Below are 27,274 nucleotides of genomic sequence, written 5' to 3'. Positions count from 1 at the left end.
TACACGTATACATTGTATAGGAAAATCACTGAACTTTGTTTGACTTGGGGCACAAGTGGCCGTGAATGGCTGCTGGTGCTTGTTTAATTTCCCCAGGATTTCAGACAGGGGAAATTCCTTTCCTTCACTGGATATGTCTGGGGCTGAAGAACCTTCATGCAAAATCTACCACAGAGCTATAGCCCAAATATATAAATAATAATATTTTTTAAAATACTATTATTAATTTCATTTATATCTCAGTAGCCATGTTTTATATTTTTAACATGATTGTTCTATAATGTTAGTCGGCACTTTTCAGAACAACTTCCTCCTTCCAGCATTCCCCCCCATCCCCCGATTTCTATGCCTCTCTCCTAGATTTTGTTTTCCTCATACACAGACCGTAACAAAATATCAGTTATAGAAATGGCATTCCAACAAGCAGAAAAGCTCCAATATTGCTTAATTAGATTTGGCTTTTTTTCCCACTGTTGCTGCCAAATATTATTTTCCAAGAATACAAAAACATTGAATCCAGATACTACTCCATGGTAGTATTGCGCTGAGCATGTTAGTGCAACTTGGTTTGTTTGTTGGACTAACTACGGCTAGAATATGCTACACTTTTCTGAGTTTGGATATAATGCCTGCATTTAAAACCATACATTTAAAATACATGACCTCAAGGATCCTAGAAAATGTAGTTTGCCCCCCAAGGAGCTAAAATTCTTAGCACTCTTAACCAACTACAGTTCCCAATATTTTTGGGGTGTGTGCATGTGATTTAAATCTGCTTTAAAATGTATAGTGTGCGTGCTGCCAATGAGAAACAGCAGTATAGTGGTACCTCTGGTTGTGAATGGGATCCATTCCAGAGGCCTGTTCGCAACATGAAAAGAGCGCAACCCGCAGCAGCGCTTCTGCGCACATGTGGGTTGCGATTCACTGCTTGTGCGCATGATGTCATTTTGTGTTTCTGCGCATGCGCGAGCGCCAAAACCCGGAAGTAACCCTTTCCGGTACTTCCAGGTCGCCGCAGGACGTAACCTGAAAGAACGTAATATGAATCAAACGTAACATGAGGTATGACTGTATATTCAAAACGGAAAGTAGACATTTTCAATCTTGCTCCCTAATGCACAGTGAGGAGGGAGGTTCACTACCACACATTCTTGTAGCAGAAAACCATAGTTTCTAGTCATATGTGAATTGGGACAGACTTTTCCTGTGAAAATCTGACAATTTAAGCACATTCCCTCTGAGAGTTGAAATACATTCATACCTTCAAAATGAGATTCTCACCATTTTGTCTGTCTGCTCTCAGAACAATATATTTGGATGCCTGTGCTATTGCAGAAATGCCCCCTGTTTGCTGTGGATGATGAACAGAAAGCTCCACCTATATTTTCTCAAGCACTTCCTCTAATGCTCTAACCACGTGTGTTGTGAAATGCCACATACTTAATCAGTTCTCCTTCAGAAAGTTCCACTGACACATTCCTCCTCAAGCGTTGCACCTTACAAAGCTGTTAAAAGGAGTTGCTGCTCAAATATTTACTCATCCTCTGACGCTGTGAAATATACTTTGGCCATAGCAGCAATCGGCCTACTCACACTCTCTGGGCTAATGCCTTAGGCTTCTTTGGAAACAAGAGTTTTATTCGAGGAATCTTCCATGCGCAGAACAGAGCGTTTGAGAGGCAGCTGGAACAGAAAAGGCATGCCTGGTATGTGAGACAGAGGAGCTTAAATCCAAACATCTTTTCTTTAGGAATTGTTTAGAGCAAAATTCAGCAGTGGTATCTACTAGCGTGCTGGAGCTAGACTTCAGAGTTGTTCTGGAGTGCCGCTGGTAAACGGTTCCACACAAATAGGGTGGGAGACTCAGAGCTGATTAAGACTGGACCTTCCATTTGAAATCAAAGTAAGGAAACGAAAACAAAACCGAGAGAGCTGGGGATATTCATCCAGCGCTCCTTCTAGCAACAGCAGCTTGTGCAAAACAAGAAAAGGGATGTACTAACTGGTGTGAACTAGACAGGCACTGAAATAAAGGAAAGAAGCATCAACTCCATAACACGTCCAGAAGCTTATGTAAGTAAGAATAACATTCTCTAGCATGTTTCCTTTTCTTCTGTATGTTTTGAGCTTCACAAATAAGCCCCCCCCCCACAGAGGCCTTGAAAAAGTAAGTCAAACCTGGCGTTTCTGTATGTAAACTGTGTGTGAGAGAGAGGGGAGGGAGAGATTTTATTTACTAACAACACAATCCTTTAAGTCTACTCAGGAATAAGTCTCATTCAGTTCAGTGGGGCTTGATGCCAAATAAGTGTGTATACGATTGCAGCCAAACAAATTAGGGTTCGGCATAAGCTGACTAAAATGGAATCATGACTTTGATTCAGGGAGCTGACAGTATGTTCCATTTGATTAAAATAGAAAATCTTCACATCACACCAATATCTGTATATTATTTTCCAAAAATGAGTGGTGTTCGGACTTATGCATCAATTGAAACAACTGCCTCTGACTTCATTTTAACCTCTCCCACTCTGCTCCAGTATGTTCTATGGACTATCTAATCCATATCTATCTTCTGATCAATCTCTTGATTGTTCAGCACAGGAATTTAATAACTGTGTTCACAGTCAGGATCAATCCCAGGGCTTTTTCAGGGGGAACTCACAGGAACTCAGTTCTGGCACCTCTCAGGTGGGTTCCATTGCCATTCTAAGAGAATGAGGGAGGTGTTCATGGTGAATTCCAGCACCTCTTTTTCTAGAAAAATAGCACTGTTGTTACCTGTGGTTGGTGTTCAAAGAGATTGCAGGCGTTCCCAAGGCTGCATGACTTAAGAAAGTGTATGGTGCTGAACAAAGTTTAGTAATTGACTTGGCAGGCTCTATTTTTTCATTGTTCCATTTCAATAACACTGTCCATTTAAAATAATTCTAATAAAGGTTTTTTCCCTGAACCTTTTCATCCTCACGAATTAGGTGATTATTCGGCTCCATTTTACAAATTGACAATTTACAGATAAAAAGGGATTTTCTTGTAGATGGTTGATTTGACAGTCCGTTTTCGAGATCCAAGTCCAACACATCACCTGTTGGAAAACACTGGACTTACAAAGCCAGTAGTAATCATCTTTGCACTGTGTTTATCACATGCACTTAAGAAGGGAGACGAGTTCTTGAAATGTTGGGCCCGACAGATGATATTTTACAGGTGCATTCAGGATGATTTGTGCTCATGATGCTATTGGGGTGGTCACACACACTCCTGTATCCAAGCTAATTTTTGCCTTCAAAATTTTCAGAACAGTCTCATGGTATGAATAGCAATCCACGCATGGTCAGTAGCTTCCAGCAAAGATCCCAAAACTTTTAACACCAGAAACATTTCATGGCAACGTGCCAAGCTGAAGTTGCTTCTTCATGATGCAGCCATTCCCACATACTTCCTGTTGATGCTTTTTGTGTGTGTGTGGAACTGAACACAGCTTAAGCGCGGCCATCAGAGCCTGAGCATTAAAAATGCAAGAGCAATAGTGTGGTGCTGGCATGGCGCCATAGTGCAAATAGCCCACTCTCTTTTGCTGCTTGGCTTGCGTCAGGAGCATAAAGAAGAAGCTTTGTGGCTGGCTGAGCCTGTTAAGGTTTTGTTTTGCAGTAAGGGGAAGTAGGTATGTGTGTGTGAGTGTGTGTGTGTGTGTGTGTGTGTGTGTGTATGAGTGGGGGTACAGAAGCAACTGAGGAGTGGGGAACAGGTAGCTCTTTCCCTCCATCTCTCCCTCCTCCGTACCCTCCGGCATCTTTGTCCAGCTGCTGGGGGCAGAGAGGGAGGCATCAAAAACTGGATTTCCTGCTGCAGGCAAAGGAGAAGAGCAGCAGCACATCTGCCACCGATGGAGGACTGTGCAAAAGAGCAGGGTGGCAAGGCATCATAGCACAACTAACCTCTATTGTTGAAAATAAGAGGAAGGATGGCAATAACAATTTGAAAGGAACCAAAGGAAGCTAGTGCACACTCCATGATGTGGAAGTACTGAAGAACAATTATTTAATGGGAGGAGCAGCAGATGTCCAGTACCAAACCATCACAAACCCAGACTTTAGAACTCCTTCCCTAGAGAAGCTAGACTGGCTCCCTCCTTGCTGAAGATGCCTTTGTGCTAATGGGCTTTTGGGAACTGACTGCTTTTAATGAACGGGCTGGTGCTGTGCTGTTTTTACTGTAATCATTTGTTACACACACACACACACACACACACACACACACACACACACACACACAAACACACACACACACACACACAACCAATACAAATGATTACAGTACATATATATATATGAACTGTAATACATACATATATATATATATATATATATATATATATATATATATATATATATATATATTTGCTTTCGTAGATTTTCACGGGTACAGGAATGTAGGTTTTGGTGTCTTCGGGTGTCTTCCCGTGTAAGAGTTGGGGTGTCTAGGCGACGTTTCGACGAGGTCTCACTCGTCATCTTCAGGCTGGTGCTTTCGGCTTCTTGTTACTGGAACAGAGCAGGATCTCAGTGTTTGAGTTCCTATAAATACTGTTGAGGGGGTGTGGTGTATAGCCTCCAACGTTCTGGGCAGAGAGGAAGTTCCCAGGTTAGTGTGCCTTTTCTTCTTTTGTTCATTAATTACTTGAGGGATATCTTGAGAGATTTCTTGAGTGATATTCTGAGTACCATTTAGGAGGGTCATTAGGTGTGAATTAGTTGCTAAAGCTTTCGTGTCTTGACCTCTTGAGCTTGTGAAGAGTTTTTCTGAGAAGATGGCTGTACTGCACTTAGTTGTGCTCTGGCTTGGCTTCGTGTATAGGGGCGAGCTGTGGTTTTGTGCCCTGTGCCAGCCAGATCTGTGTAGGGATTGCAGGGGGGTGCAGCATCCGGAGGTGCCACTATGGTTTGGCTACTGGATGGTGTCTGTAATTTATCTGTGGAGAGGGTCTGGAAGAAAAAACTTCCTCTCTTTACCAACACATGAAAGAAACAGGACACGAAATTAATTTTGCAGACTCCAAATTGCTCTTTAACATGGAACATCACCACAAGAGAATAATCATGGAAGCCATCGAGATAGAGAAACACCCTCACAACATGAACAAGCGTGACGACACGTCCCGCCTGCCAGACATCTGGAAATTAGCCCTCCCCACAAAAACCGACACCAGAACCAGAGGCACACAGAACGCCATCTCCAATCAACCACACCAGACCCAAACCCAGACCCTCTCCACAGATAAATTACAGACACCATCCAGTAGCCAAACCATAGTGGCACCTCCGGATGCTGCACCCCCCTGCAATCCCTACACAGATCTGGCTGGCACAGGGCACAAAACCACAGCTCGCCCCTATACACGAAGCCAAGCCAGAGCACAACTAAGTGCAGTACAGCCATCTTCTCAGAAAAACTCTTCACAAGCTCAAGAGGTCAAGACACGAAAGCTTTAGCAACTAATTCACACCTAATGACCCTCCTAAATGGTACTCAGAATATCACTCAAGAAATCTCTCAAGATATCCCTCAAGTAATTAATGAACAAAAGAAGAAAAGGCACACTAACCTGGGAACTTCCTCTCTGCCCAGAACGTTGGAGGCTATACACCACACCCCCTCAACAGTATTTATAGGAACTCAAACACTGAGATCCTGCTCTGTTCCAGTAACAAGAAGCCGAAAGCACCAGCCTGAAGATGACGAGTGAGACCTCGTCGAAACGTCACCTAGACACCCCAACTCTTACACGGGAAGACACCCGAAGACACCAAAACCTACATATATATATATATATATATATGTAGGTTTTGGTGTCTTCGGGTGTCTTCCCGTGTAAGAGTTGGGGTGTCTAGGCGACGTTTCGACGAGGTCTCACTCGTCATCTTCAGGCTGGTGCTTTCGGCTTCTTGTTACTAGAACAGAGCAGGATCTTACCCTCCTAAGTGGTACTCAGAATATCACCCAAGCAATCACCCAAGACATCCCTCAAGCAACCAATGAACAAAAGAAGAAAAGGCACACCAACCCAGGAACCTCCTCTCCGCCCAGAACGCTGGAGGCCACACACCACACCCCCTCAACAGTATCCACAGGAACTCAAACACTGAGATCCCGCCCTGCTCCAGCAACAAGAAGCCGAAAGCACCAGCCCGAAGACGACGAGTGAGACCCCGTCGAAACGCCGCCCAGACACCCCAACTCCCACACGGGAAGACACCCGAAGACACCAAAACCTACATTTTGGTGTCTTCGGGTGTCTTCCCGTGTGGGAGTTGGGGTGTCTGGGCGGCGTTTCGACGGGGTCTCACTCGTCGTCTTCGGGCTGGTGCTTTCGGCTTCTTGTTGCTGGAGCAGGGCGGGATCTCAGTGTTTGAGTTCCTGTGGATACTGTTGAGGGGGTGTGGTGTGTGGCCTCCGGCGTTCTGGGCGGAGAGGAGGTTCCTGGGTTGGTGTGCCTTTTCTTCTTTTGTTCATTGGTTGCTTGAGGGATGTCTTGGGTGATTGCTTGGGTGATATTCTGAGTACCACTTAGGAGGGTAAGATCCTGCTCTGTTCTAGTAACAAGAAGCCGAAAGCACCAGCCTGAAGATGACGAGTGAGACCTCGTCGAAACGTCGCCTAGACACCCCAACTCTTACACGGGAAGACACCCGAAGACACCAAAACCTACATTCCTGTACCCGTGAAAATCTACGAAAGCATATATATATATATATATATATATATATATATATATATATATATATATATGTGTATGTTTGTTTTAATGGTGGGTTTTTCCTATGTTTTTAGCAGTTCTTATTTTTATCTCTAAGGTGCCTCGAGTCCCGTCAGAGAAAAAGCCAGAGTATAAATACATAAGTTAATAATAATAATAACAACTTGCAAAAAGAAACCCATCTGGAGGAACCTTCTGTGAATTACCCTGTTCTGTATCATCTTTCTGTGTTTTAGGTGCATCTTGTAATTCATCTCTCTGGGAAGGAGTCTCTGCCCCTCCTTGTGAGATGATGGACAACAGCCCTGAGGATGAAAAGGAAACCGTTGCAGATGCTGGTGAGTTGACATTTACATGAGTCCAAGCTATTAGAGGTTTCCTTCAAAAAATGGAAGTCTTGTCCAAATGGAGAGAACAAAAAGGAACACAAACTTTGGCAAAAGAAAAGTGCAAGCAGACACTAAGAGATACTGAAAAAGAATTTGAGGACTATATTGCTAAAAAATATTAAGGCTGACAAAAAAAGCAATTATTTAAATATATTAGCAAGAGACCATCTAGGGAGATGGTTAGACCCTTGGATGACAAGGGAATCAAAGGAATGCCAAAGGAGAATAAGGAGATTGTGGAGAAGCTGAATTAAGTATTTGCACCTGTCTTCACAATGGAAGATATGGGGCAAATCCCAGTGCCTGAACTAACTTTTGCAGGAGAGGAGTCTGAGGAACTGAGGCTGCTAATGGTGATGAGAGAGGAAGTTCTAGGCCTAATAAACAAAATAAGAACTGACAAATCACCAGGTCTGAACTCACAATCAATATATTTAGGAGCAAAACAACCAAAAGCTAGTTGATTGTTTACAATTGCTGACAAAGACAAAGGGGATGATGACATCCTCTTGGGGCGCTGTCTGCTCTAGTGTTCTGTGGTCCATCTTCAATCATTATCACCTTAACACCACTCTACTCCTGAAGTTGCTTTATTGGAAGCCACTACAGAAAAAGCACTCCCACCAACTGTGCCTTGGAAAGCAATAGCACATGTCTAGCTGGGGGGTGGGCACTGATCTTACTGGACAGGGAAATTCTCATGAAAAAAATACAGTCTTTCAAGTAGTTTGGCCCAAGCTGCTTCAAACTTTTAAGGTAATAACCAGCACCTCAAGTTGCACCTAGGAAACAAATTAATTGGAAAGGACAGACATTACAAATATGTCTTTTTTATTCCATTGCAGAGAACCGGTCCATTTCTGATATACCTGCTCACATGTCCTGTGAAGAATATGAGGGACTCCCTCCATATCTAAGAGAGGGAAAGTAAGACATTTCTTTAATCATTGTTTCTGGGTGTTGTTACGAGTGATTGTTAAAACTATTGGGTGGAATCTTGACTGGAAAAGTCCTGGAGAGCTTCAGCCAACCAGTGTAGACCAGGGATAATCAATGTGGTGCTTCTAGATTTTGTTGGACTACAACTCTGACCATTAGCCCATACTGATCGGTGCTGATGGGAGTTGCAGTTTAGCAACACCTGAAAGGCACCTCTGGTGTAAAGGTAAAGGACCCCTGGACGGTTAAGTCCAGTCAAAGGCAACTATGGGGTTGCAGCGCTTATCTCGCTTTCAGGCTGAGGGAGCCAGTGTTTGTCCACAGACAGCTTTCTGGGTCATGTGTCCAGCATGAATAAACCACTTCTGGCACAACACAACATTGTGATGGAAGCCAGAGCACACGGAAATGCCATTTACCTTCCCGCTGCAGCAGTACCTATTTATCTACTTGCATTGGCATGCTTTTGAACTGCTAAGTTGGCAGGAGCTGGGACAGAGTAATGGGAGCTCACCCCGTCACAGGGATTCAAACCACCAACCTTCTGATCGGCAAGCCCAAGAGGGACAATACTGAGCTAGATAGACCAATGCCCTCACAGCAATCACTATTGAAAAGGGTTGACTATGTGTTACCACCTTCATGTTGCTATTATTTTTACCTGCCCTTCACCCTAAGGTCCGAAGGTGGGTTCACAACATTAAAACACAATATTATAAACAGTTTAAAACATCTTACAATCGCAGAAATAATGTGGGCCTCAAAATACACATCCTAAGTGTCCAAAGCAGCCCTTGAAGTTGTTCCAATTTTGTTAATGTTCAGGCATTTTTAAGGCTATAAATTCCAAGTATAAAGTTATCTAGCAAGTACTACAAACTGAAACATGTCTTGATTTCCTTTCCCAGTGTCCTCTTTGCTTCTGAGCAAGATGTTAAAGAAGCCTTCCTACAGTACGCAGCCAGTAAGCGTTGCTATAGCACAGCCCCTGCAAAGCAAATGAGAGTCCAGAATCTCACTCCTCTCAACATATACAGAGTATGTACCATAGTAGTATAAAGCGAAGTGACCGTTCCTGAAAATCAGGCTTTGTGAGCTTCAAGCCAGAGGTTTAGCTCAGCTGCTCTCAGGCTTTTCCCTAGGAGCCACTCAGGTCAAGATAATTGAACGTTCAGGTTCCCCAACATCACACCACTTTGCATTTCCCTGTGTTTTCGGTATGCCCCTTGACTGTCAGGTATAGGAAATGTTCTTGGAAAAAAGCAGGTATCTTTTCAGTTGGGAACCAATAGTTAATTCTTAAAGAGGGATTTGCTGGCATGAGAAGTCTATGCAATGGCTGTGTTCTAGCTACCTGTTGGAGGCAGTTTGTCTCTGAATGCCAGTTCCTGGGAACAAGTGGGGAGAAGACAGCTGTTGCACTCAGGTCCTGTTTTGGGGCTTCCCATAGGTATCTGGCAGACCATGATGAGAACAAGATGCTGGACTAGGTGGGACTGGCAGGTCTCTTCTTATGTTCTTATGCATTCTTAAAAACCTTTACTCCTCATTGTGAAAATGCCAGAGTACGCATATAAGAGTCAGTGGTGGTGCGAGAGTTATTTCCAAAAGATGTGGTTATTACTTAAAAATAAAAAAATAGAGCCACACTTTTGACTTAGTTGTTATGTTGAAATTATAACTAATTCTGAGAACGAAAATGTAAGTAGTATCTAAATCAATAATAATAATAATAATAATAATAATAATAATAATAATAATAATTTATTTGTACCCCGCTCGTCTGTTTTGGTTTCCCCAGCCACTCTGGGTGACTTCCAACAAAGATTAAAAAGTGGCAACTCAGGAGAGCCAAGGCACGTGTCTTGAAATCCCTTCTCCTTAAATTTGTGGGTACAAGCTACAGTTGCACAGTATGTTAATGGTTTGCTTTCTGGTGTAGGGACCCAAGTAGTGGCATGTCAGCTTGCGGTGGGACTTGGCATGGATGAATTCTGTTAGTTTTTATTTCTGTCCGTCTCTCATTTTTTCCAAACTTAAATTCAGTTTGCCACATTCCCATATTAGTTTGCAATTTATTTATTCATTTAAAAAAGAATTTCCTCATGGAAATTCTCCAGCATTTTGCCTAATTATACCTATTTCTGTAAGCCATTTTGCATAAAACAATGCTTTTTTAATGTATGTTATTCCACCTATATATACATTTTTAAATGCACACATTCTTGTTGCGAATGCATTTTTGGTACACATTTTTGTGTTGGAGAACTGCATTGCAAAATTTGGAGAATTTCAAAGAATAGTTCCATTTTTGTTTCTGGGAGTGCAGGTTAGGTAGGTTGTGTTAAAATGAGAACGGAAGAATATCACATTTCTTTCCATCTCTAGGGAGGGACTGGAGAGGGACAACAGCTTAGCAGCAAAAGGTCCCAGTAAAAAAAAAGATCAAGTAGCAGGTAGAATTCAATATTTGCAAATCCCTATAGAAAATGATCTGATCGCACCTTTCGTGTGGAATGGAATTTCTCTTATCTATTCTTCAAATGTTGTAGCACAGTTCATGCCATATGCATGGATACAGAATTAACTCCCACTGACTTCTGCAAGACTTACTTGCAAGTCACCATGTATAAGATTGCAGCCTAAATGTATCAAAATATATTATTTAAATGCATAGGGTTTTTTGAGGAGATAAATATTTTTAAATGTAGCATGCATTTAAATATATCTATGTATACTGAGGAAAAATGCATATTTTGGGGGAAAATTCTTTTTAAATTCCCCCATCCAAAAATAATAATGCAGAGGTGGAATAGAAGAGGATTATGAATAAAAATATGCAAAAGCAATAGGGACCAGAAATAGATAGCTTAATCCATTCCTAGCTGCTAGTAGACAGCTTGGGTTAGGACTAGGTGGACAGTCCATAGGCCTCTTTCATTCTGTGCATGCTTAGAGGCATTATTTCACAAAGTCTGGGGCCTAGGCTCAGTGCTGAAAATAGATTCTGGCTGTGAGCACTTGTGCAATTTAACAGGCCAAGCACCATCTCTAGACCTTTCCCCCTTTTGCCAAAATATAAAATTGTCACGAGTTTGACTGTGTGAACTGCTGTGTGTGCAGGCTTTCAACCAGATAACTGAATGGCTGGTGAGAGAATTTAACAAAAGAACATTAATATTCATGCATGGTTGGAAATCTCTCCATGCTGCCTTGAGAAGGTGACACCCTTCAGTTCATGAAGAGAAACACTTGTTGCTGTTTGAATCCAAAGAGAAGAGTTGGGCGTTTGAAGCTGAAGTGTGCTGGACTGGAGAAAGCCCAGGACCTTGATGGTCTCCATACGATTGTTTTCTGGGAATCTAATGCAGAACAAGTATTTTATAGGACCCTTTCTGCTTCTTTTCTTTTTCAAATTACTTCTCATACAAAATGGTTGTTATTAAAGGATGAGCTGTGGGTTGACAAGGCAAAGCTCAATAATTTACACCACTGCTCTTAATTCCAGATGTGTTGTAGTTATTTAACGGTGAAGGAAAGTATTTGCACAAACTCAGAAGTTGGTCTAATCCCTTCACGTACTCTAGGGTTGAATCTTTAAATATATGAAGAACAGAGCTGCACCCTGTTGAGCTCTGGCTAAGATCAATTGAGAAGCCAGCTCTCCATGCGACACTTCTCATTTGCAGGTTTCCTTTCTTAAAAAGAACCATTTCAAGTCCACTTCCACATACCCTTACGTTATCATTTTGATAGGTTTTTTTTCCTCCTCCTGTCCTCAGTATCGTCTGGAGACTTTCACTGAAATGAGAGACACCCACATGGCCAGTGAGCTTTATGATGGTGAGTCACACATGAAAAAGAAGATAGCCAGGCCAGGCTTTCTACTCTCCGAGCGATTGCCACCTCATCTCTTTCCAGCTACCAAACAGGGCCAGATTGAGTTTTCTTCTCTCAGAGAGATTGGCACCTCATACTTTTCTAAAGCTTCCAAATTAAGCTTCCTTCTCTGATAGTTTGTTACTGTGTACCTTTCCAGCTACCAAATAAAGAGGGGCATCGTGATTAGCATATGGAAGTTTCTGGAAAGACCTGTGCTCAAATTTCCCTCAGCAATGTAGGTGAATTGGGTGAACCTGGGCCCATTGTTCTTTCTTTTGTCCTAATTTGAAGGTCGTTTTATATTTTGTGCCCTGAGCTCCTAGAGGGAAGTCTGCAATTAAGTAAAGCTAACATAATTACTACACATCTTCCAATTTAGAAAGCAGGTTGCTCTTTTCTTTCTATTTCCAGCAGAAGTTGTGAGGTTGTGGGCAGCTGCTGACAGGAGTCATATTTCCTCATATACAACCAGTTAGAATGAAATTAGCTTACTTTGAGCTCAGGGTGTGAAGGATTTAGACATCCTTCCTTTCAGGAAAACAAAGACTGCTCATATTCCTCTGTGGAGGGGAGCAAATTATTTAATGCAGCAGAAGAATAATTAACATTGTACGATCTCACGCTATTCAGAGAAGACTGAAAAGTACAGGCTCCTTAGTTCCCATGGTGATTCTTGAACTCTTCATAGGTTTTCCACAGAACGGGACTTCCGATTCAGCCATTCTCTGCTCTCTAAAGACAGAGAAGGAAACGGTACCCAACTGTGTAGTCCAAAGGCTTCCCATACTTCTCAAAATATTTATTTAATTATTTGGTTATAATTTTAATTTTAATCCTGCTTTTCTACACATAGGCAGTGTGTTGTTACAACAATGACAATAAGGATATGATAAAAACACCAAAAATTGTAAAAAAAGTTTTTTTTAAAAGCTGATAAAAATAGCTGATAAAACCAATCAAGTGTGAAAGCAGTCAACACTAAACATCAAATGCATAATAAAAAGAGCATTTAAAAATAATAATCGTATTGGGACAAGAGAATATGGACTTTTGGGTTACTTTTCATACAGCTCTATTATTTAGAGCTGTTGACTCAAATACCTGAAGGCAACTCAGTCCCTTCACTACATTCCTCTGCCTTAATTTCTTCAGAGAAGGAAGTTCCTCAGTGGAAGTTTGTTATATGGCAATGAGAGAGAATGCCTTTTTGTGGTAGTACCACGCTCCCCATAGGAGTACCACTGGTGTCAATATTGCAATCCTTCAGGTGCCAGATTAAAATCTATGCTTTTTAAAGTTTTGCATTGGTGGTTATTAGTCTGCTCTGCTATTGCTGTTGCGTGTGTAGGTCCCCAGGCCACCCCCTCAAATAATTTCACACATCTCACGTAATTTTAGTTTTGGGGCACTATTTTGGCCACAACTTTATTAAAATACAAAATCAGTGAGTGGTTGTTTAGACATTGGTTATGACTATCTGTCCCCCTGCCTGGAACAGAACTGACATACTGAGGTCCGATCGGAAGCCAGTAGAAGGGAAAGTCAAAGTTGGGGATCATTTGAGCTGAGCGTTGGACCCACGCCGCTCACCCCAGCAGCTCCCCAAGGCTTGCCGGCCCTGGTCCCATGACAGGGATTGGACGAAATCGTGGCAAGCCCCAGGATTCCTTTAACGGAATTCCCTTCAGCGCAATAGGAGGGGCAGGCACAGCCTATCGTGACCCCTCCACCACCAGATTTTTATAACCAATGTCTAACCGCAACCTTACAAGTTGTGACGAATTGCTAAGTAGTAGGCAAAAACCAAATGGCACAGCCAATCAGCCAAATGGCAAAATTCCTACTAGGCCCCTGCACCAAGGCAGGCGACCCCATGACAGGCAAAGCAAAGTCAACCGGAAAAGAGGGCGGGCGGGCGGGCGATCCGACGCACTCTGCAAAAGAGAAAGAGAAACCAGAGTGCCCCAATATTTAAAGACTATAGTCCCACCCACCCAATTTGCAACATACAATTTGCCCCAGCAACCCGGTTATCCAATCAAAGCACCAGGCAACAACCATTAACCTGCCTGGCAACATAGGGCTGGCCCGGCAGCCCACACCGCAACACGCACTCTCATTTAATTAGAGAACGCGCTTTGCCATAAGATGTTTATATTGTATTTGTTTTATTGCACTGTCTTGTTTTGTTTTATGCCTCTGTATACCATTCTGGTATCTGTATAGATCAGCCTTCCCCTTTTTGTTGCCCTCCAGATATTTTGGATTCCAACTCTCATCATCCCTTACCATTGACTGTGCTAGCTGGGGTTGATAGGAACTGGAGTCCAAAAAGATGTGAAGGGTACAAGGTTGGGAGATGCTAGCATACATGAAAAATGGGTTTAAAGGTGTTGTTCAGCTATGACATCCATCGGCCCTAGCAAGCTTTGACAGTGGTCAAGGATGATTTGCATTGTAGTTCATCAATAACTGGAGGGCACCATGTTGGTTTCTCCTGCTCTAGGGCCTCTTAAGAGAGAAAACGATAATATTTACTTGTCCTACTATATTGCTCTGCTGAAAAACATTTAACCAGCACCGATGATTCAGGGAAAGCTGCTGTTCTGGTTGAAGAATCCCAGAATATCTACCCACTTTGAGACAAACATTAGTAATGGCAGGTCATTTGTCAACCTGTCATTTTGCCATTGAAGGTGGGGTACATCATTCTTACTAATTTTATGGTGGCTTCTGTTCTTCCAGGTGGATTTGTAGACTCCTTTGCTGTTGGAATACCACCTCTCCCATGGGATATAACAGTGGATGAACCTCCTTTGTTTACGGACTGTGAAATGCATATTCCAGTGCCCCATTCGTACTCAGTAGAGGTAAGAAAACAACAAGCCATTGGCTGCTCTACACAGGAGTTCAGTGGAGTTTACAATGCAACCCTGTGCATGTTTCCTCCGAAGTAAGACCCACCGTGTTCAATAGGGCTTATTTCTGTGAGTCTCCCTAAAAGGCAGGCAGCAAATAGAACAAGATGGAGAAGAATGCATGGTATTACGGCCTTGTTGACATTTTCCACCAGGGGAGACCTGAGGTGTTTCTGCTCTGGAGGTGAAATGTCCTGCTGCCGTCCTCTGTGATGTGAGGGTGCAAATTCTGTAAGGCCTTTTCCCTGACTGCGTGTAGAGTCTCCCCTGCTGGGCAGGGGGCATCCTTTTCAGATCCTGACTCCCACCCAAGCAGTGGTGCTTCCCATCAGCTCCTCCCTTCAGGAGACAGGAGGGGAGGTGTTCCACAGAGCTTTCCCACTGGTCTCTCTCTGTCCCTAGAGGCTGGGGAAACCAGCAGTGAAGCTGAGCAGTGGAGCAGTCCCCCTTGTGGGGTGACGCCTGAGGTGGCTGCCTCACCCTGCCTCATGGGCAGGCCGGCTCTGCTTTCTGCCTTGCTGGTTCTTCAAGACTAAAGCCATGTATGCAATCAGTAGTTGAACTGAAGTCAGGTTTCCTGATCTATTCACCTTGAACTGATGGGTCAGGGCCCACTACTGGGTCAGAACTTACTGAAATTACAGCAGCACCGTAGAAAATAGATCATAAAAAGTAAAATAAAATAGAATTGAGAAATTCAAAGTGCTTTGGCTTAACTTAGCACAAGTTGCACCCCTTCTGAAACCAGTTACTTTAAATACTCTGAAACAAACAGCGTCCCCCAGCCTGGAATTAATTGCTTCTTCCCGCAGTTTATGATCTTGGCAGAGAGCATTGTTTTTACTGCGAGATAATATATTAGTGGAGAAAGTTGTTGGTGTTTTTTTTTAATGCATGGGGATTTGGCAGGGAGTATTTTCCCCCCTTTGGTTTATATAGTCTGGTGTGTGTATTTCATTTCAAATGGGCAAGTTGCCATGAAAAACTACTTTGTATCCACCCAGAAGAACAAAGCATGGATATATTTTTACATAGGCTGTGTGGTTTCTTTTAAAGCGGGCGCAAAAACAAAAAACAAAACTATTTAGGTGGTCTCTCCATGCTAAAATCCAATATTCTAGGTACATCCTCTAAGTAAGCTGTAAGTCCAACTGATATCAATGTATCTTAAGTTGGTGCTGAAGTGCAAATCTACAATTTAATTTCAACGGAAAGTAAGTGAGTGCTCAATAACATTATGTGAATGACACCTTATGCCTCACTTCAATAGGTTTCTCCATGCTGAAGAAACTGGAAATATTTGAGCACTTGATTCAGTCTGAACCATGTCCTGCCACTCTCATTGCTCCTAACAATTGCTTTTATTATAGCATTGCTGGTCCATGTCATTTCTTTTAATGTGGAAAGTGGAAACCAAAGGTTGATATCAAGAAACAGAAGTGCCAGATTTAAGTGAGAACCAACTACTGCAACCTGCTTTGGGGTTTCTCCCCCTTTTATTACACCTTTACATAAAGCCACCTATAGGATGTCTTGCTAAAATGAGATCATAACATTGAACAAGTTGACTGTAGTTTAGGGATTTCTATCATGAGAAGAGAAAAGATTTTGGGTTGATTCAAGCATAGACATTTTCTTAGAAGAATATATATATGGTTATAGAGGGAGACTACTCCTCCCTGTCTGCTTTCCCCACACTTCTACATTGCAGATGTTTCGTTTTGCCGTTTTGTTTTACTTATGCACTTGTTTTTTATCCTGTGTTTTATTCTGTGAACCACGCTGAGATCATATGATGAAGGGCAGCTTAAATGAATGAATGAATAATTTCCCCAAATCATTTTCAGTTATACTTCATTCCTTGCTTTGATTTCAGGACTGTCCAAACTGCAAAAGACGTGGTGAAACTATGTGTCAGCCTTGTAAAGGAACTGGCAAGGTATTGTATGATGGAAACATTGCCAAATTCTTTTCTGAAATTTCTGGGAGTTTTTTTGCAATTGATATTTACTTTCGATTCAAAACGTAAAAGAACTGTTTTTTATTTAAATTATATGAATAATGTGCTTGCTGGAAACCACAGGAAATGAGAGTTTTCTCATGCTCTGGTCCTGCTTTGGGTTTCCCAAAGGCATCTTGTTTTCCACTCTCAGAACAGGATACTAAGCCACTGATCTGATACAGTAGGCTCTTCTTATGAAACATGGCCAGCTTGGAGAGAGTGGAACCCTGAACAGGAGCACTCACTGGAGGATACACTGCAACATTTGGTTGCAGGCACACTTGTTGCATTCTGTTTGTAGGTAAAATCACAACCTACTTAACGTGGCAAATGTGCACTCAACTCTCCAAATGGAAAGAGCGAGTTTCAAAGATATACACACATGCATGCCTGATTATTTTGTTTTGTCCTTTAATGTAGAAAAAGTGTTCGGCTTGTGGTGGAACTGGTTCACAGGAGGACAGCCATATCTGCTCGTGGTGCGCAGGTTCAGGAAAGAATCGGTAAGTGAATAAGTGGTAAGTTATACCACTTGTATCAGGGACGTGGATGGCGCTGTGGGTTAAACCACAGAGCCTAGGACTTGCTGATCAGAAGGTCGGCGGTTCGAATCCCCTTGACGGGGTGAGCTCCCGTTGCTTAGTCCCTGCTCCTGCCAACTTAGCAGTTCAAAAGCACGTCCAAGTAGATAAATAGGTACCACTCCAGCGGGAAGGTAAATAGCGTTTCGGTGCGCTGCTCTGGTCCACCAGAAGCGGCTTAGTCATGCTGGCCACACGACCCGGAAGCTGTACGCCAGCTCCCTTGGCCAATGAGCGCCGCAACCCCAGTCGGTCACAACAGGACCTAATGGTCAGGGGTCCCTTTACCTTTATCTTTACACCACTTGTAGTAAGTTGCATGGCAGGGGCTTGGACTCGATGGCCCTTGTGGTCTCTCTTCCAACTCTATGATTCTATGATTCTATTGAGTTTGCTCACCCCCCCCCCGTTATTTCAGCAAGGGGAATTTGTGATCAATTGTGATTTTTTTGGGGGGGACATACAGTGTTCTCAGCACTCTCTGCCTCATTCACCTCCCCTGTGATCATCTGTATCAATGTGCCCATTTTACAGCAGTGGCACTGAAACCAGTAAACCATACTGAAAGTCTTAGCGTTGGTCCATAGTAATGATGAAATTGTTAGAAACTATTCAACTTAGAAAAATCTAGCCATATGCAGAGTAAAGAATTATATTGCTTCTAAATGTTAAGTATGTGCACATTCCCTATTTCCCATTTTCGTGTGTGTCTGTTTTCCCACCTTCCTCTTCCGCAGTTGCTTCAATTGCCGTGGCAATGGCTGGCTGAAGTGTTACCGTTGCAATGGAAGCGGTGTCTTGCTATTTCATACCGAACTTACGATAACTTGGTAAGTTGAAAAGCCAAAGGAAGAAGAGTTCCATGAAGGTGTGCTCTTGCTACAACCCTTGAACATTTTCGAGTGATTCCTTGGCATGGTATCAGCAGAGATCATCACCGAGTACTAGGAATCTTTACACGGCTTTATATGGAATCTGGCCATTACTCTATCTAGTTCAGTATTGTCTGCTTTGACTTTCAGTGGCTCTCCGGGGTTTCAAACACAGGTCTCTCCTTGAGATGCCAGGGATTGACCCTGATGCCTTCTGCATGCAAGGCAGCTGCACTACCACATCCCTACTTTCTGCAGCTTTTGCTATATTAAGCTTTATCCTAGGAATGCCCAGTGTACATCAACAGAGAACATCAATTGACACTTCTTTCCTTTCTTCACCATGCAGACTGCTGGACTTGAAATCCAGGAAAGTTACTAGACTGTTTTGTTGTTATTTTTTTATTAGCATCTTACTAGGATTTTTAAAATTGCCAAGTGGGCTTGCATAGAAGGGACGGGTCTCTCCATCGCTTGCCCACCAGCCCACTTGGTTTCCCCGCTGGTCTTTCTCTACAGCCAGCAGGGAAGGAAAGTGGGCTGGTAGAGGGAACTCCATCCGTCTTCTGCCAGACCCACAATATTTCCTTGTTGGCCATGGAGCAAGATGCTTCACTTTATCCTAAGCCAGCGTTAAAACCAAGTGGGCTGGATGATCCGTCCCTACTTCAGCTCACTCACCTGCAGGCCCTGTCAGAATTCCAGAGAGGTCCAGGCCACTTTCAGGGCCCCAAACCATAATAAAAACATTAGTTTTTATTGTGGTCCCCCCCCCAAATAATCAGCTGAGCTAAGAGGACATGTTTATCAATGGTTTAATCTTGTGCTGTGAGAACCTCTCCCCCCCCCTCTCTAACATATATATATTACATATAAATATATATATATATGTCAAAACATATATATATGTAAAAACAGAAATAATAATTTTACAATTGATTTTATTAAACTCTAAAAATGACAAAATCTACATCAGTCAACCATTTTGTGTCTTTTTCCAAATCACAATTCATATTTGCAGCTCTGAGCTGAGTGTGCCACATTACGGTCTGAGGCTCATAAAAAAAAACCTGTGCATCAAATGCCAAAAAATAGCGTTGCCAGAATTTTTGAGCTCCCCCCCCCCAGCTCGAATGTCTGGGAATTTCTGGACGTATGGCAGCCCTACCAAAAGATTAACTAGTGTATAAATCTGAGGCTCTCTTTGTGTTTAAGGCCCAGGGGAAATGGCCCTCATGCTACCATCTTCTGATTGGCCCTGCTCACTTGCATCTAATTTCTTGTCTAGAGACCAGACAAATAGTTAAATACGAGGCTATTCTAGTGGTCCATGAATTTTTCCCATAGCAATGCTAGTAGAGCCAACAAAAAAAACCTCCAAATGACCGAGCAACCAAGTCACACACAGACCAGTCTCCCCCCCTCCACTTTCATCTCACCTCATCATAAATCATTGGAGCCAAAATTCCTTGCTAAGCAAAACACATTTTCCGAGTCATCCAAAAGCAATGTGGGAAATTGTGGTATCAGGATACAAGCAAAGCCTTCATTCAGATTGCAGTTATACACAATTAGCTAGAACTAAGTTTCACTGAAATCAATCAGTGGGAAGACATGCAGGTTTGCTGTATTAATTTATCTTTTCAGTGCTGTCTAGGAGCTGGATGTTGTGAGGTCAGCACTGTTACGCTTTGCCCAGCCTACTTTGTCCTTGAACGTGTGCCTGAAAAAGAAAGCAAATGTGTCTTCTTCGTTTCTGTTTTCTCAACAGGAAGAACAATGTTTTAGAACATGTAGCAGACAAGAATTCTGGCTTCCCAGTTCACCATTTGCAAGAAGTGACTGGGAAAGAAATTGTTAGTGATGAAGGTTCCTCGGTAAGCCACATTCAACCAAATAGCCTGGGGACATGGGTGCTGTTTTTCTTTTGTGGGGTGTGGATATACTCGGGATGGGGGATAAATTCAATTCAGTTCACATTTAAACTTACATAATTCACACTTTCTGAAATAATCTGTGAACCAAAACACAGCCCTCCTTCAAAACCTTCACTTCTCTAAATGTTGCAGTGCAGTTCTATAGCCACATAATGGATGTGCTATAGTGTATATAGTAAACATAGGGATGTGGGTGGCACTGTGGTCTAAACTACAGAGCTTCTTGGGCTTGTTGATCGGAAGCTTGGCAGTTGGAATCCCTGAGACGTTCGAAAGCGTGCCAGTGCAAGTAGATAAATAGGTACTGCTGCGACGGGAAGGTAAACTGTGTTTCTGTGGGCTCTGGCACTCGTCCTCCGTGCGCCAGTAGCGGTTTAGTCATGCTGGCTACATGACCCGGAAAACTGTCTGTGGACAAACGCCAGCTCCCTCAGCCCGAAAGCGAGATGAGTGCCGCAACTCCATAGTCGCCTTTGACTGGACTTAACCATCCTTTACCTTTTTACCATACCAAACATAATGTATAAACATTTTTTGAAAGTTAGGTCATTCAGGTTATGGAAACACTTTAAATAGGAGCTTAAATACAAGCTCCAGGTAAGCAGTTAAATGTGTGTTTATCAAAACTATAAGGTGAGAAGGATTTGTTTTTTTAATAGGAAATATTGATGGGAATTTCCTATGTCGATAATTTTTTTTTGTTATCCCATGCAAAGGAAGAGTATTTGGGTTGGTTTTGGTGTTTATATGCCCTATACTCAGGGGTTTTCCCCCCAGCCAGAACTTGCCAGAACTCGGTTCCAGCACCTCTTGTATGGATTCTGGCACCTCTCATGTGGGTGCCATTGCCATTCTAAAAGAACAAATGAAGTGTTCATGGCCATCTCAGTTCTACTATATGCAGATGATGTGGTACTCCTATTCCAAACAAAAGTGGGCCTAAAAAGATTGATAAGGGCAATCACAGGATACTGCCAGAAGGAACAACTGACTGTGAATTTGAGTGCTATATTGAAAGGGAATTTTCAATGTGCGTTTTCCTTGGCTCACAATGGCAGGAGAAGCAGCACCTGTTAAATTTCCCACTTATACAGAAGTATTTGGTGCGGCAAAACCCTGTCTTCTATCAGTGGTGGATTTGAGTACGATGGTGCCCTGTACAAAACCAAAATTTGTCTCCCTCCATCCTTGCACTGCTTTCCCAAAGGCAGGGAAGCAAGTCACTGGGCTTTGAGAAGGAAGCACGAGGGGTTGTCAGGGTCCTAGAGCCCTCCTACCTCCTTCCCAAAGCTGGGAAAGCACTAACTATGCTTTGGGAAGGAGACAGGAAGATTCTAGGACTCTATCAGATCCCAACACCACCTTCCCAAAGCCAAGTGACTCGGGCTTTCAGACGGTGTCCCCTCAGCTCAGCACCCAGTGTGTGTGTACTGCTAGCACAGCCCTAAATCAGCCCTGCTTCTATACTGTATTCCATGCGGAAAAGCAAGGAGCATTAAAGAGCCCAAGGACATTCTTGGGCCAATCATAAAAATTCAAGGAAGGTGCAAAGCAGCGTCGGTGAGGGGTGTGCCACTGGGAAGAGCCCCATGGGTAAGACAGAGAGGCCCTGAGGGCTGACTTTTGACCCCTGGACCCGAGGTTCCTCATCTCTGTCCCAAAACAACAACGCCACCACTTTTTGGTTTTTCTTGGGAGTTTAACAACATTTTACAAATGTGAATATAGCCGTGTATTTTATTTGTTCTCTAGGTATTTCCCATAGTTGATTTCCCAGAGCCATTAGTTGAGGACTATTCCCGAGCATTCATTGCGCAACACAATATGCAGTTTACCTCAGAAGGATTGCACAGAGTCCTGAGGCAGGTAGGTGGAAAATGGAATCAATGGATACCTGTAAAGGATTAGGGTTTGTTTCTTGTCAGTCACTTGGCATAACTTCTTCTTATTCTACTATGTCATTATTATTTATTAAATGTCTTACCCACCCTTCACCAGCAGGTCCCAGGGAGGGGATACAACAATTTAAAAATCAGAACAAGAAATGGTTAAAATGAATTACAGTCGTAGGAATAGAGTGGGTCTTGAAAACACATGTGTCATGTTTCAGAGGCCAGGGTGAAGAGGTGAATCTTCAGCATGCATCAGAAGCTATGCAATGAAGGTGCCAGATACACCTCTGTGAGGAGGGAATTCCACAACCTAGGAGATGCCACACAGAATGCCCTCTCCCAGGTCACACACCCTTACTGAACTTCTGAGGGAGAGAAGTAACTTTAACTTAGAGAGGCAGACTCTCAACAATATTTTTGCTGGCTATACCAGGTCCCAATACTTTTTAGGAAAGTTAAAAGGGAAGTTGCATGCTGGTGAACTGTATGGTGACTGCAAATAGGGAACGTTTTTTGTTTTTGTTTATCCTCTGCCTTTGTAAAACAAAAAGGGGGAAATGTTGCAGCATTCGAGGAACTTCAGTAATACAGTGGTGCCTCGCAAGACGAAATTAATTCGTTCCGCAAGTCTCTTCGTCTTGCGGTTTTTTCGTCTTGCGATGCACGGTTTCCCATAGGAATGCATTGAAAATCAATTAATGCGTTCCTAGGGAAACTGCCTTCAGACCAGGTCCGGGGACAGTCTGTCCCCGGACCTCTTCTGAAGGCTGGGGGGGGGGACAAGGGCTTTTCTTCCCACCCCCAGCATTTTAAAAAACCCCGGGACAGCGGAGGACTTCTCCGCTGTCCGGGCGATCTTAAAATGCTGGCGGGCGGCATTTTAAAATCGCCCCGGACAGCGGAGGACTTCTCCGCTGTCCGGGGCGATTTAAAAGCCCCTGGGAAGGCAGGCAGGGGGGACAAAGACTTTTGCCCCCCGCCAGCCTTCAGAAGAGGTCCTGGACCTCTTCTGAAGGCGGGCGGGGGGCGAAAGTCTTTGCAAAAGACGTCCGGGGGAAGCAGGGAAGCGAAGCGCTTCGCTTCCCGCTGCCCCCGGACCTCTTCTGAAGCAAGGGGCTGCAGGGAGATCGCTATCTCCCCCCAGCCCCTTGCTTCAGAAGAGGTCCGGGGGCAGCGGAAAGCGAAGCGCTTCTTCCCCGCTTCCCCCGGACGTCTTTTGCAGCAAGGGGCTGCAGGGAGATCGCTATCTCCCCCCAGCCCCTTGCTTCAGAAGAGGTCCGGGGGCAGCGGGAAGCGAAGCGCTTCGCTTCCCCGCTTCCCCCGGACGTCTTTTGCAGCAAGGGGCTGCAGGGAGATCGCTATCTCCCCGCAGCCCCTTGCTTCAGAAGAGGTCCGGGGGCAGCGGGAAGCTTAGCGCTTCTTCCCCGCTTCCCCCGGACGTCTTTTGCAGCAAGGGGCTGCAGGGAGATCGCTATCTCCCCGCAGCCCCTTGCTTCAAAAGAGAAGACCCGCTGTCCCCGGGGCAAGCTTCGTTTTGCGAAGCAAGCCCATAGGGAAATTCGTCTTGCGAGGCAACTCGAAAACGAAAAAACCTTTCGTTTTGCGAGTTTTTCGTCTCGCGAGGCGTTCGTCTTGCGGGGTACCACTGTAGCTGTAAGGTAGATACACGAAATTAGATATATTAAGAATAAGTTTAATTATGATAAAAGTGTGTATTGGCAATAAGTAATATGAAATCAAAATATGGAATAGCCGGGAGGTTGGGTCTTTAGTGTTAAGACCAATATATGTTATATTGTTTGCTAAGAAAATTATGTGTCTATTCCTGTGTGTAATTTGGAATTTGTGTTTTTTTTCTTTTTTTGTTGTATCAATAAAAAATCTTTTAAAAAGGGGGGGGGGAGAAAGGAAGGGACCTGTGAGAACCAATAGGCAGATGTTCCAAAACAAAAGGAAATAGTTTTTCACATAATGCTTTTCTGAAATTCCTTCCTTGTGATGTATGTATCAATAAGGTCAAAATTGTCACGGCCCTGAACAGTTGCACAATAGGCTTGTCAGTGAATGTAATTTCATGTGAAGTCATATGAGTTTTAACGCATCACCACAAGCTGGGGGATGAACAATGGAGTCATTCAATAACTATTCCACAGCATACTAGAACTATGGGTATTACAGTGTTACACAAATGATGACCCTCCAAACTGAAAGGCAGGGCATAAAAGTTCTTCTAAAGAAATAGAGTTGAGCTCAGGTCTGGCAAAGACATTTTGCTGCCTGAAGCAAAGGACAAGATGGAACATCCTCCCTGTTTGATGTGTAGAAGCCAATTGTACTGGCAGCTGAATCTTACTACAAAACCAGAAATGGGATGGCATCCTCCACAGCATTTGAAGTAGCCAGCTAATTTAGGTCGCTGAGAACAGGCCATGTGGGAGTTTAATGGTAGGGCCGGCCCTGTTTGCTCTTTGGAGCAGGTGTTTCAGTAAATTATATATCTCTTTTTTTCAGAAACAAACAGTTGAGTTGGTGCCACTCACAAAGGTTGACTATGAATGGAAAGAAAGAGTCTATTTCTTCTACATCTTTGGCAATGAGAATAAAGTATATACCAAAGACTATCCAGCAAAGTGCTGCTGCTCCATCATGTGACACGAGGGCAGTTTTGGCGGCATTCAGCAACACAGCTGCTCCCTGTTATTTGTTCTTCACAGCAACTTGCAGATTTTTATTTTATTTTATTTGCTGAAGGACATTTTCTGTATGATATTTAGGGATTCAGCCATAGTTCAGCACAGTCAAAGTTGTTTGTGGGTGCTATTCCTGTACACCAGACATTTGTCTCTAATACATGACTGCATTGGCTGTGCTTTTCAATTAGGGAGATGAAGGAAACTATTTGTTCTAATGTAAGAAAGAGGATTCAATGCATCTGCTTTCTTGTGGTTGTGCATTAGGATGCCTCAAGCTAAGCATCCTGTAAACTTCTTGTGGAAGTATAAGCAGTTCAGAATGAAATATATTCCAGCACTGGGCATCATATTGCACGAATCTCTGCAGTGATTTGCATTCCTCCTCTTAATTAAGAAGGTCAGGTAAGTGAGGGATTGATGGACAGATTTTTCATTTGTCTCCTATACTAGAACAGATCCCCTCTCGCTGCCATTTCAGTATCTGATTGTACAAGTGCCACATTTAGCAAGGTCTATAGCAAGGTCAGAGAAGCTGTGGCCCACCAGGGATTGCTGGATTACAACTCCCACCATCCCTTACCATTGGCCATGCTTGCTTGGAAGTGGTCCAGGAGCTCCTCAAGGATCACAGATTCTCCATGCCGGATCTGAAGGATCATAACTGAAGCCACCATATAGCATACTCTGATGTTATTGTAAACATAGAATTCAATGAGAAAATATTTTGAAAACTGAGTCTTAGCTGTGATCAAATGCCCCAGTACCTGGTGCTCAACAACCTCTGTGTTTAAGTACCAGTATTAAGGCAACTAGCATCTACAGTGGTACCTCGGGTTACATTATGGAATTCTATCTAAAGAAATATAAGGATCACCCCAGAGAAGAATTAGTGTGAGTCTGCAGGATGAAACTTTTTTTTATTTAAGAACACGTCTCAAGTGGTGTAATACATTTAAGCAACCCTTTGGATTTTGTTTCTATTTTTAAATTAACTTACATCATTGCATAGAAAATGATTATGTACAAAACTGATCAGATTTGCTGGAATGCTATGCTATAGGGGAATAATGAGCAAGTCTCCTAATGGTGGGTTCCTCCCCTGTCCTAATACTTGCACAAAACTATGTGGTATAGCAGTCAGAATGCTGGACTTAGTCCAAGGAAACCCATGTTGAAATTTCCACTGAACCATGATACTCATTAGTTCACAATGGGTTAATTACTAAGAACAAACCCCTCTATTATAGCTACATCTGCCAATTTTCTATATAGGTCCTGCTCTTATACATTTAAGGACCTTATGACATACAGACGTTAGTCAAGTGAAGCTACTCCCAGCATGATGTGAAACTAAGTGATGCAGGAAAGCCCTTGTCCACCTGGGACCAAAATATCCCAGAGTATCCATCACCCCCTTATCTTCCTGCTGCTCTGTGAACCAGCCAGAAGAGTCATTCCCTTGTCAGAGGCCTTTCTCCATGTCCTCTTGCCACCTGGGTGGGGGAGTTGAATAGAGAAAGCACCTTCTGTGCTGTGGCCCCCAGACCGTGGAAGAGCCTCCCTAGGGAGACATACCTAGAGCCATCCAGATTGTCTGTGAGTTAAATAACATGGCATAGAAAGCCCATTCAGGCCAGCCATTGATGCTTTTAGCTCCATATTGTCTCTTCCCTGACAGCCAGGATGTCAGACAGGAGTCTTTCGTAGCCCTGCCTGGAGACACCAGGAACCGAACCTGGGACTTTTTGCATGCAAAGTGTGCACTCTACCACCTCTCTTACCATGTTTTTAACTGCTGCTATTTTAATAATTTCACGGTTTTGTCTTATTTGCAATTTTCATTTTAACTTTTGAGTTGCCTTTGAATACCGGTAGTTTCTGTCAGAGGCCGTATATATATATATTTATAATAAATAACATAAATCAAAGTTCTGCCTGCTTAATTTCTTTGGGGATGATGTTATTGGCGAAGAAGCCAGACCAAAATAAAAATGTGTTTATTTAATTGTAGCTCACTGGGATTTGATAATAAATTCCAGTGCCGATGAAATGCTTCAGATCCTGTCCTTGCCCTAGGACCACTTAAGCCTGTCTTAAACAAATAAAGGTCACTAGTCAGTTCTGCAGCATTGTTGTGTCCTGTCACAGTGGTACTACAATGTGAATAAGCATTCAGGGACAGGAATGGAGCTGGATTACAAATAACCTGTGTAAACTACATAGGACTCCACAGCTGCTTTTCCAGCAGAGGTTGACAGGGAGAAATGGATGCAGAAGTGGGAAGTTGCATTAGGAGGGACAGAATGATATTGTAGCTGTGGTAATGCAAATAATTGGCTGTACTATGACTCTACTATGAGTAAATAAGCTCAGGCTGGTATACTGGTATACACGCAAGCGCACGCACAC

General features: G+C 43.2%; 1 protein-coding gene across 1 annotated transcript in view; it reads left to right on the top strand.

Annotated features, from left to right (window-relative positions):
* The window catches only part of LOC308581618 (protein SSUH2 homolog), a 29,134-nt gene extending 2,341 nt beyond the window's left edge, over positions 1-26,793 (top strand). The window contains 11 exon segments of the mRNA XM_081184292.1: positions 6,997-7,098; positions 7,995-8,076; positions 8,997-9,126; positions 11,871-11,931; positions 14,716-14,840; positions 16,765-16,827; positions 17,311-17,393; positions 18,209-18,301; positions 20,115-20,220; positions 22,033-22,146; positions 24,684-26,793. Coding sequence (XP_081040418.1) covers positions 6,997-7,098; positions 7,995-8,076; positions 8,997-9,126; positions 11,871-11,931; positions 14,716-14,840; positions 16,765-16,827; positions 17,311-17,393; positions 18,209-18,301; positions 20,115-20,220; positions 22,033-22,146; positions 24,684-24,824 — 1,100 coding nt within the window. The 3' untranslated portion in view covers positions 24,825-26,793.
* The last annotated feature ends 481 nt before the right edge of the window (positions 26,794-27,274 follow it).

This window comes from Podarcis bocagei (assembly GCF_964188305.1).
Source record: "Podarcis bocagei genome assembly, chromosome: 2".
Taxonomy (NCBI): Eukaryota; Metazoa; Chordata; class Lepidosauria; order Squamata; family Lacertidae; genus Podarcis; species Podarcis bocagei.
The sequence above is the reverse complement of the archived record's forward strand: the minus strand, read 5'-3'. Positions and strand labels throughout refer to the sequence as shown.